This window comes from Lonchura striata, chromosome 3 (genome assembly GCF_050655825.1).
Source record: "Lonchura striata isolate lonStrDom1 chromosome 3, ASM5065582v1, whole genome shotgun sequence".
In the NCBI taxonomy this organism is placed as follows: Eukaryota; Metazoa; Chordata; class Aves; order Passeriformes; family Estrildidae; genus Lonchura; species Lonchura striata.
The window spans coordinates 14,929,956-14,941,915 of NC_140705.1; the positions used below are offsets into that span (position 1 = coordinate 14,929,956).

The 11,960-nt window shown below is 37.6% G+C and overlaps 1 protein-coding gene across 4 annotated transcripts in view; it reads left to right on the plus strand.

Moving 5' to 3' along the window:
• The window catches only part of NOL10 (nucleolar protein 10), a 55,174-nt gene extending 44,068 nt beyond the window's left edge, over positions 1-11,106 (plus strand). For 3 of the 4 annotated variants that reach the window (XM_021525406.4, XM_021525407.4, XM_085576296.1), the window contains 2 exons: positions 784-886; positions 4,308-8,354. In XM_021525406.4, coding sequence (XP_021381081.1) covers positions 784-886; positions 4,308-4,427 — 223 coding nt within the window. In that variant the 3' untranslated portion in view covers positions 4,428-8,354. Of the gene's footprint in view, positions 1-783; positions 887-4,307 lie in introns of all 4 variants that reach the window. The other variant, XR_014954199.1, reaches the window with a different exon arrangement.
• The last annotated feature ends 854 nt before the right edge of the window (positions 11,107-11,960 follow it).

The window sequence follows — 11,960 nt, forward strand, 5'->3', positions numbered from 1 at the left end:
AGCCACGACACTAAATACCAGCTCACAACCTGGAGCAAGTGGGGCACGTCCATGTGTCTTGCTTTTGCAGGGCATTAACTTCAGTGGAGGAGAACTGAAAACAGTGTCAGTTTTGTCCACAGACCTACACCTTGTTCACAGAAATGCTGGAGTTTGGTGCCTGAGGGAGAGCCTCTACACCACTTTGCTTACAGAAACTCAGTGATAAGCACTGGGCCCAGGGAATGTCTTTATCACATTCTCTTGTTTATATTGTTCTTCTATTCAGTAAACTACTTAGACTGTTGTGGGCACAGTGTCCAAACAGGTATTTGGATTAAGTAGTGAAATGATTTGTTTGGAGATTAATTCATTCCGATGTATAGTCAAGCTTACTTCCTTCCCTCAAAAGTGTTTCCAATTCAGAAATTACAAGATTTCAAGAAAAATGAATATATCTCGCATTACTTTTTTTATTTGTGCAGTTTAATATCACCAACTTTTTTAGATATTTCGGCAAAAACTGTAGCAATAGAAGGGTCTAGTTTCTTTCTCAACTAGACTAATGTTAATTTTTAGCAGCAAAAACAATGAACTTTACATAAATTTTAAAATTGTTTGTACTGAAAGCAGTGTCTGGAGGGAATGATTTGAATTTGTCTTTCTGTTTCCTGAATGTTTATATTTTTAGTTATGACATTTCAGGGTTTTAGATAAATTAAGATTAGTTTTGACTGCATTATCAACTTTTATTATAGTAAAAATATGGCAAAAATAGGGACTAATGTTAGTTTTTCTCTGCAGGAAAACCCTGGAAGATCGTTTAAAGCTTGAAGAAAAACTTGGCACACTCAATGTGTCTGATACCACAGTAGGGAGCAAACAGGCAACATTCAAATTAAAGAAGGTGAGCTATATATATATATATAATTTTTAAGGTAATGCACAAGTAACTTTAGTTTTTGCATGAAAGAACAGGAACTTAAAACCGTCAAGCAAATGTCCCTCTTCATTTCTTTATAAGCTGCCAACTCTTCAGGTTCTTGCCAAGAAAATGAAAGCCTCCGGTAGTACTCTGTGTTTATCCTGTATAACTCGGGCAACACTCATAAAATCTTATGTTCTGGTGGAAAACAATGGCTTGCATCTTTTAATAGTTTATTTGCAGAGGTACCACCAGAAGTTTGTGGCCTTGCCTGACTTCAGTGCCAGCACTGATCAGGTCTCAGTCTGCAGATTCAAATGTAATTTAGGGTGCTGCAATTTAGGCTTTCTCTTGGTGAGGTGTCAGCATGAGAGAAGCAGAGAGCTCCAAACCACCTTTATTATTGACCTTATGTAACACAGGTCACAGGAATGAGCTCTGGTTCTTTACTGGTTGTCAAATTCTATATGGAGTGTGTAGTTGACTACTACCTATTCACCTTTGCCAAGGGTTTTGATTTTCCATTCTAAAGAATTCTGTAGATTGCATACAGGTGATTGCTTTATAGTGTGGGGACAGTTAAATAAATGCCTATGTGAATTTGCTACTGCTGCAGTACGCTTAGGGATTTTTTTATTTAAAAATTGCTTAAGAACTGAAGAGAGGATCCAGTTTATAACCTGAAGATCCAGATGAATTGATACTTGACGTAACAAAATTTACTTTGGTTAAAATTAGTTTTAGTCAGGTAACAATCTTTGCTATAACACATTTCTCACCACTGGTCAAGTGCTGTTCTCACTGGTAAAACACTGTCATGAAAATTGCTAAGTAGTTATTTAATTGTCATGTTGGATATGCCTGAAGGAAAAAAAATACCTCAGAATTGTTGACTGTTTCTACCTTACTTAGTTTACTGATTATTATCAGTTTGCAAATGTCCTTTTTCATCAGTTTTTGATTCCTATATTGCTGGAATTTAAAATGTGGTGACCAAATTCCTCTGCAGTGGGCAGGGTAACCTTTCTGGTGATTTTACCAATTCTGTAACTGAATGGTGTCTTGTAACTTATTCAATGGGCTTTGCAGGGTTTCAAAGCACAGTCTTTTTTAAAGTAGCTTTAACTTAAGAAGTGCAAAGCCATAAGGTTTCTTGAAGTTGGTGGTTCACACTGAGCTGTCACCTTTTACTAACAAAGATTTGGGAGCAAGGTTGACAGACTTTGCTGGAAGAAGACAGAGCAGTGGTTCAGAATGCCAAATTTACTTGATTCCATCAGATAAGATACAGCTTTGAGGGTTTTCTTCAATTATGGTGCTTCTAACATTTATGGATTTTCTTTTCCTGACTTTTTACTGATATTGATTTATTGAAATATGTACATCTGCTTTAGAACATTTTTTTTAAATCTAATTTAAAGAAAAATAATGCATCTGCAGTGAAGATCTTTTCTCCTATCAAGAGAATAACAAAGTAAGACTGAACAAGTCTTCTCTTAAATAAAAAGACTTTGTGTATATCTTCTGAAGTCCCAAGGAATGAACCAGGGAGAGCTAGGAGGAAGTCACACTGTGCAGTCTTGGCACTCATTTTCAGAGGATGAAGGGTTAGAGTTAACAAGCCAAAAAAAGGATTTTAGTGTCACTTGAAACATCAGCTTCCACTTTGCGATGTCCTTTCATCAAAGGGCAGGTGTATTTAGGAGTAGGTGGAGAGATTTAGTTGGGGAGAGAATTGTCCTTCCATAGGGTTGGTGTTACTTCAACTCCTAAGTCAGAGGAACTGAGGCCTGGCTCCTGCAGGTGTGGTATGTTGACAGCCTCCTGATGCCAGCTACCACTGACAGATCCAGTTATTAAACTCTTTGTCATTGATATTTCACAGTTTACTTTTCAGGAAATTTGAATATGGTTTCTAAAGTGTAGCAGCTGATTTTTCAATTTCAATATGCTTTATCACAGCAAATACATTAACAAAATAGCAGGATTTCTAAAATAACAAAGTACTTATATTGCTGGGACAGTATAGAAGATGTTTAAAAACCCCAAACCTTAAAGTTTCTGATGAGATCAAAGTAATTCCGTTTCAGTACACTATGAGTAGCTGTCAACATGAACTTAACTAAGATTCATGCAGACTCTTTTAGAAGAGGTCTGGAGACAGAAACTACCTGTATTTTCAAATAATAGGTTTCTTGTTGCTGTACTTGCAGTGGAAATGGGAATTGATAAATTTCATCAAAGTCTAAAAACCAGTAGCTTTTTCTGCCTTGATTCCAGTAGGGGCTGATTGCAATATTTGGTAAACTGGTTTGTATATCACCTCAGCCAAAATGCTGCCCATGCAAGCAAACCTCTAGCTCAGTTTAAATGGTGTGTGAATGGGAGACTGGGGGAGATGAGCTGACGTGAATGCTGTTGGTTACAGAATGAGATGCAGTGGGGATGCAGTGCATCCACAGTGGTAATTCTGTCACACTGTCAGTGCAGTTATCCTGGGCTGCTTGAATTGCTGGAGTACATTTTGACATGGACAGTTGCCTGAGCTTGGCTATTTCAAGTCTGCTAGTTACAGTTTATGTATAGTTTAAAGACAAGCTTTAGACTTTGAAAGAAAATAACAGTTTGTGGCTATAAGAACCATTTCATCTACATGGTATATCAAAATATCTTCCAGCATGTTTTTGATTAAGGGAAGAAACATTAATAGATCATATGCCACAAGAGCAGTGATTTAGAATTACTTTCATGTAGAAAGTCCTTTCAGAATTGCATACAGTATATCAAACACTTTTAAGAACTCCTAAGAACATGTTTTAGGAAAGATGTATGCTTCACCAAATTTAACTAATTGTTCTGTCTTGTTAAAATTAAATTGTGCAGTATTAAGCCTGACAGATTTCAAGAAGGATTTGGACAATACTTTTGGGCACATAGTGTGGCTCTGGTCAGGGAGACTCCTGTAGGGCCAGGGATTGGATTCAGTGATACTTGTAGGTCCCTTCCAACTCAGCTTATTCTGTTTTGTGATTCTGTGATTAAACTTGAAAACACTAATTAACCAAATTAGATACTAAGTAACCATAAATTGGGATTGATGTTCTTAATGGTATTTAAACATAAATTATGGAGTGTATTGTTAAGCATTGTTTATCTGAAATACATTATTCACTGTTTTTTGATATCTTTATGTTAAACATTTGCTTTGAAAAGCTTGGAATGATAATGCCTAAGGATATCTAGAATTAACAGTTACAGTCTGACACAAGATAGCATGAGGCAACTAATGGTAACATTTCCAGATCTGCTTAATGGAATTCTGACTTGATATATTGACACTGGGACAATGACATGATGTGTAAGTTTACAGGAACCTGAGTCTATTTTTGTTTTAATATTCCAGTCAGAGCAGCAAAGGAAACAGCAGGAAGCTGAGAAACAACATCGTCAGGAGAGGAAAACCCTTCGGCGCTCTGCCAGTCATCTCAAGAGCAGACGTGGAAGAGGACAACTATTTCATTGATTTATGTTGGGTTTTTTTAAGAAACTTTTTACCCCATTTTTCATTTGAAAAGGGGGCTTTTTCAAACTGGGACACAGTACCAATGGATTTGTATTTTGAGTCATTGTTCAAAACCAGAACTTCCTAAACCTTGTGTTAATTATTGAAAAGTTTATGAAAGTTGAAGTACTGACCAAAGGACACTATGAATATGGTGCATTGTGAACTGTATTTGTTGAGAAATCACCAGCAACTGGTTATTGTGTAACCCTGGATGTTTTTATATAAGAATTTATGTATACAACAAGGCTGCCTGTCTTATTTAACTTAAAGCTGTGAGATTCAGTTTCTGAAATCTTTGTGACTGCTTAGATAAAAGATCAAAGGTAAGTTTTTTACTCTAAAAGCATATCTTTACAAGGACACAACAAATTTTTCTTGTTCTTGAAGGATGACACACAGTTGTATTTTTCAAAAATTGACTTTGGCTTTATATTCTTGGGTTGCTTTTAGTAGCAAATGGTGCAAACAATTGTCGGGACAATTGAGAATGCCTGATTTGGGTTCCTTTGAGTCATTCTGTAAGGAAGCCACTCTTGCCACACCAGTGTACAAAGGGTAAGCTCAGAAGGGTAGTCCTATTAACTTAGATTTTGTAAATACAAAACCTGATCCTGATGTTTCTGTTTTGGAAAGCCAGCCATGGTTCAACATAGATCAAGTGGTGTATGTTCATATAACAAGCCCTTTAAGGCCATGCCAGTAGTCTCCTATGCTTCAAAAAAAGTGTTTAGTTAAATAACGTAAAAAAAAAAAAATATTTTAACCTAAGTAGGTCATTATTTTGCAAATAAATTAGTTTTTACCTTTGATCCTAAAGAAACCTTTTTATTGCTTTTTAAAAGCCTTTATAAATTGCCTTTTTGCTAGATAAAGAAACCTGAACTTTGGATCCAACTAGAATTAGTGAATCTCCCTGTCACTGGAAATCTTTTTAAGAGACTCCTAGGTTTTTAAGTGTTTTGCTTTATAAACCAGCGAGGTATTTTTCTGAGCCGGTTTCTTGGACAGTATTTATAGAATATTTGCAATTACTTTGGTAAAAAGTCTTGGTTCCTCACAGCCTGATATTTTTTTTTTGTTTTGTTGTTAGATGATAGAAAAGTTAGACATGTGGTAATTTTTTTCTCCCTGACTTAATTTTACCTGCTTTAATTATGTTGCTGTCTTTAATTTAAAAAGGCTCTTTTCACCTGATATTTTCATCTTTGAAAATGTACATTGTAGTCATCAACTCTGCCCCTGCATTCAACTAAATGATGAGTCTCTCAATACCTGCTTTTCTACTTCTGGCTGTCAAATTTCTGCATTATCCCTAAGCTTCTCTTGCTTTTTATTTGTGTATCTTCCCCCTGGAGCATTATGTTATCTTTAGAAATTATCTGTGTGCAATTCAGGTGTGCTTACGTTATACACGGGGCTACAGGAATGTGGAAGGGTTAACAGTGGAAACTGGCCTCCATCATTGATACAGGGAGAACTGGGGACTGAGTGGACAGAACTGGCATTTTAAGAGCAGGAATTTGGCAGAGTTTGCTCCTAATAATGGTGGGCCTAAATCCCACTATATTTGATCTAGAGCTGCATTTGTGGTTGAAGGCATCTGTATTTTTTGGGCTAAGAGCACTAAAAAACTAAGTGTGGTTGATCTGCAGCGTGGTAATGCATTGAGTTTCAAATGTTAACTTTCAGCTTAAAGTGAGTACATTTCTTGTGTTTTAAGATTCTTCTGACCGACTGGTTTAAGTCAGTGTTTTGCTTTTCATGCACTTACATTCACAATGCAAGTATTGTGATAGTATTGATCATGTATTTAGGTTGAAGCTTATATGATTAAAGGACTATGCTTCGTACTCTTAGAAGGCACATGAAAACTTCCCTTAGCATGCAGTTTATTTCACCTCAAAGGAAGCTGGGATACACTTTAAACACCTCCTTCAACCTGCTGGCAGTGATCTTCCTAATGCACTCCAGGACATCATTGGCCTTCTTGGCCACAAGGGCACTGCCAGCTCGTGGCTTGTTGTCCACCAGGACCCCCAGGTCCTCCTCCAGAGAGCTGCTTCCCAGCAGGTTGGACCCCAGCCTGTGCTGGTACTGGGGGTTATTCCTGCCCAGGTGCAGGGCCCTGAATTTGCCTTTGTTAAATTTGAAACTGTTCCTCTCTGCCCCTCCTCAAACCCATTGAAGTCCTTCTGAAGGGCTGCATGGCCCTCTGGGGCATTGGCTGCTTCTCCCAGCTTTGTGTCATCAGGGAACTTCCTAAGGAGGCTCCTGCCCCTTCATCCAATTCATTGATTAATGAGTTAAACAATATTGAACCTTACGGGACACCACTAGTGACTGGCTTCCAACTAGAACCTATGCCACTGATTGTGACCATCTGGGATCTGCCATTCAGCCAGTTCTCAATCCATATCACTGCTCACATAGGCACCTGGCATGAGACATGTTTAGATTGTTGAGATTGATTATGCAGATTAACAGCAGGTTAAAGTTGTTCTTGAACAGCTGTCTGGGGAAGATTGGAAGTTTCAGTAGAAACTGATGCATTAATGCAACATCATTGCAAATAAATTAACTTCATCATGCAACCAAAGCAGGCATTTTTTAAGTGTCAGCCTGGGTTTCATTAATGTATTTCAGTCTGCAGTTACCTGATTTTCCATGCTGCAGGAATCAGTCTTTATCCAGAATTGCAATTCCTAAAAGCTGAGCAGCTGCTGGGATCCTTTGTGACATTTAAGGTTCATACTCTTAAGTTAAAGAGTGATCAAATGCTGTAGCCTCACAGAAACCCACGTATGATTGTTTCATAAGTGTGAGAATTAGTGGTGAGAATTTGTTTTAAAAGCTCATTATAAATAAATGTACAGATAGTGGTTAAATGTGAGTGAAATTTTTGTGAGATAAAGGAATGACTTAGATCTGATGTGTCACCTGTACTTCGGTACTTTTTTACTCCACAGGTAATAAGATTTATATCAGTTAGGCTATTAGTCATTCAGCAAATACTGAACCAAAACTGATTATCTAATGTTCTTTCCAAAATTCTATTACCAAGCCAAGAATCATTCTGTGTTCCTGTGGCTGGTATATTGTCTGTAATTAAGAGCATCTACCAATTTAAACAAAGCAGTGAAAAATTTTTCTGTAACCCACACTGTTTTTAATACCTCAACAAAAGAAATGTGATTTTAAAGTATTACCCTGCATATGTAGCAATGTGTGTAAATGTATATGCACATTTTTATATTCATGGGGTTTATGTATGGAGTTTAAAGCAGGTTAGAGATTGTCAAGCTTCAGGGGGAATTGTGAAAGAGGATGGAACAGTTTTCAGATTACTCCACCTTGCTTTGCAGCAGCCTTTTATATTTGTATTCTTATTTCCAGGTTTGAAAATTGGGAATATAATTTAATTCCAGGAAAAATGGACCATATTTCAGATACAGGAATACAGTGAAGCAGTGCAGCTCCTTACCTGGGGAGGTTGTGCAATGTCCACAAAAAGACTTGTGATGTTGGATTAAACATCTGCAGGTAGAGATGTCTGTGTACCTTCAGGTGTAGTGGAGCCTTCCCTGAGGAAGAGGAATGGTTTAATGAACTTTAGAGGACCTCTCCAGCCTGATTATTCTATGAATGTTGTAGGGCATAAGGAGGAAATATGTATCATTAATTGACTGGAGTAATTTTCCCCCATTGTCTCATCCTTCCACTGAATCACTCACTAGTTTTATCTTTTTATCTCTTTCCTAAAGATTAACTACTTCTTTTGGCATTTGTCCATAGCTAATATATTTTGTCTGATCTTGAGAAGTATGAGAATTTTAAACTGAATGAAAGCACATAAATCTATTAATAAATTTTACCTCTTGATTATTATCTCTGTATTCCAAAACCCATTTTACTCAACAACTGACTCTTTGTGTTGAACATTAAATAGTCCTGTCACCAAAATGAACAATTTATAGTAAAACCTGCAGAAAATAATAACATATAGCACCACTTATAGTTTATGCAACTGGAAGAAAATGAATTCCTAAATTTTAAAGGATCTCTAGGTCATAAAGTCATTGATTAATTTGAGGTGGAAAGGACTTTAAAGGTGATCTAGTTCCAAGCCCCCTGCCATGGGCAGGGACTCTTTCCACTAAACCAGGTTGCTCAGAGCCCCATCCAGCCTGGCCCTGAACACTGCCAGGGATGGGGAGTCCACATATGCTCTGGGTGACCTGTGCCAGTGCCTCACCACCCTCAGAGTAAAGAATTTCTTCCTAATATCTAACTTAAATCCACTCCCTTTCAGTTTAAGATAGGACAAGGGCCATTCTCCCTTGTTTTTTAATTTGACCCAGATCCTTGATCCACATGGGGTCTAGTTGCAAATTTTTATTGATAAAGTGACATGTTACTTTGTGTTTGTCCTGTAAGCGGCATTTGCATACTAAGTACTTGTGAGTATCCCCTGGTACAGACTGGTTTGCATTCATATATCAGCAGAGCTAAAATAAGTAGGTTTTTGAACAAGTGAATGAAAACCACAACAACTAAACCATCCATATTAGTGTAAATTCAGAAATGTGTATGTGTGTTGTTGCCTGTTTTTCAGGATCTCCATCTTCTGTTCTTTGCTTAGTGTTTTAGACTATGGAGCATATCCAAGAAGAGAAGATCCACCTTGAGCATGTTCAGAAAGGAGTAGTTTTTATCTTACTCTTTGAAATGGATTGATTGATCACTGCACTTCTTTTGACAACTCTATTTAGAGTTGAAGAACAATAATTTTGCAGTAAAATCAGGTACAAGTTGAAATGCTCTCATTCAGTGGGGTTATGATTACTTATAGAGATTTGGATCAGTTTACCTATGAAGGCAAGTCCTTGTTCCCAGTTAATTCTTCATTGAGTAGTGGCAAAAGTAAAAATTTCATTTCCTCATTAAAGAGAAAACTAGGCAGTTGAAGTGGGAAATACCAGCCCAGCCCTAATCAGAATTTATACTCCCAATTCCTGGAACCACCCTTCCCTTCCCTACAGCAGTTTCTGCCAAAGCTTTCTCTCCTACTTATTATTTTGTTTGAACATCTGGCTCTTTCTTCTGGAGCACTTCTCTCTACACTCCACTTTTTTCTGTTAATATCAGGATCTCTGCTACAAATTTGTACAGATACAGCACAGATTTGAGAATGAGCACTAAAATGGTAATAATAGACTGGCTGTGTATGGGTACATCTTCAGCAGAAAGGATTTGTGTGAGCTTGGAGATACAGAGAGCTGATGCACACACCTGTACATATAGGCAGCACATGGTTGCTTTAAACCCCTCAAAATCCACTTCTGCTCTTTGTGTATGTATACTGCTGTGCTAGCTCTCCATCACTAAGGTCTGGGTGTTTTGACTGGGACCGTGTATTTTATATTTTTAAAAATAATTTTACCTGAAGCATTAGTATAATTGCAATGTACGTTGTATACATGCAGTTACATTATGTACAATTACACAAAACATTTAGCATTCAAAAGCATCCAAATTATATATTTTCTCATTTCAATAATGAATATTATGTCCTTTCCATTTACCAGCATTTCTTCTGTAAATGCATTTTTTTGTTTTTTAACCCTTATAATATGCTACAAGTGGAGTGCATACAGCATGTGTCAAGAAAGACCCTACTTGTGAGGATTTAATAGTCTTATGCAAGTGACAGTATTTTGAAAAGTAATTACCTTGTCTGTTGGGGTTCTGCTGATATTCTTGTAAACTGAATCAAAAGGGAAGTTTCATCATAGGTACTTTGTTTTTCTCCTTTCCCAGATGTAAATTGTAGATTGCCCAATGGGACTATGACACTGTTGCACTGAAAATGAGGCAATATTTTAAACAGATCTCCACGGCAAATAAATATCCTCTATCTGGGATATTTTAGACAGGTTTCAACAAATCACTTTTGCACAATGTCATGGTAACTGCATTGTTGAAATGGAAGTAACACTAGAAGAAGAAGAGAGTAGATGATCATTCTGCAGTTCTTAGGACAAGGCCTGCTGCTGTTCAGTTTACAAGTACAGACACAGCCAAGAGCATTGTGTAACATTTCACATGTGCCTGTAGCTGGGGACTGGTGTCGCTCATGCAGCATAGCCACTAAGGGAAGACATTAGAATGATTGGTAACTTTAGAGGCAGTTCTTCCAGAATTTGAAGGTGACAGTACTTTATTCCTGTAATTCTGTCTCCCAAACCATGAAATGTTCCAGTTAAAAACTGGAAGAAGATGAAGTTTCTCCACAGCAGAGGTGAGGCACAATTCTACGTGAAGTATTCAAGAAATGTTTGTCATCCCTGGAGTGGTGAGAACGAAAGCTTGTTTTGGTGATGGCATTTGGGATAGATGTGAGGGCAGGGCTGCCAGGATATGCTGGATGTGTAATGTGACCAAAGCAAGGAGGATTTAGTCCCAAGTAGAGATAACCCTGCACCTCAGGGTGCCTACAGGATGAAATGACCAAACAAGATAGGTGGCTCCTTCCCTCCAGAGGATCTCTCTCTCCCTTCTTAAATAATGTGTACATGATGTCTACTGAAATTATTTCTAGAAAGTAATGCTCAAAAGTGGATGTCTGCCTCGGCCTCTAGTGATGTTTACATGTTTCCTTTTAATCACAGAAAAGTAATTGACCTCTGGTGTCAGTTATGACAAACTATTCCCTTGCCTCTGAAGATCTGGAGAATCAAAGTTCTTTCCTTCAAAGAGACCACTTCCCATGAAACTGAAGGAATTTCTCATAGAAATAACTTAGAAAAGTCACTGTTTAGTAAGGCAGTCAATAAAGCATCTGGAAAGAAAGGGAAAGAGGAGGTGTGGAAAATCATTTGAGATTTGGCCATATGTTTCTCTCAAAACATATTCCAATTTAAAAAAGAGCTTATCAATGTAAATGTCAAATTGTCAAGAACTGAAACTAATCTGCTCTGAATTGGGCTTTTCAGTGAAAACTTTCAGTGTTTAATTTTATTGCCATATTCCCTTAGAAAGTGTAGTTCTGTCCTGACCTAGTCTGGTTTCTTGCACTTAAGGGTCTTTTAAAATCTGGATTCCTCTAGCCAGCATGGCAAGGCTGGTACAGCTGGTCAGGTAGAAATAGTAATGTGAAGTCTTTCAAACTTTTCTTCTGATTCTGCTGCCCCCTCTCCCTTGCAATATTTGAAATTATTTGGCTTAGATATTTGGACACTATTTAATCACAAGGGGTAAAGTGCTGGGCTGTCTGAACCCATTTTATCTTCCTTTCCTCCTACGTAGGCATGTTTTTGACACCTCTTGTTATGTTTTCTTGTCTCTGTCCAGCTGAGGAGGGCAGTGATAGAAGAGCTTTGGGGCACCTGGTGTCCAGCCAGGATCAACCTCCCACTGACAGACAACCTCTTCATTTTTTCAGTCTCTCTTTAGCTGTTAAGCTTTAACAGCAAAGCAATTTCTGCACTGAAC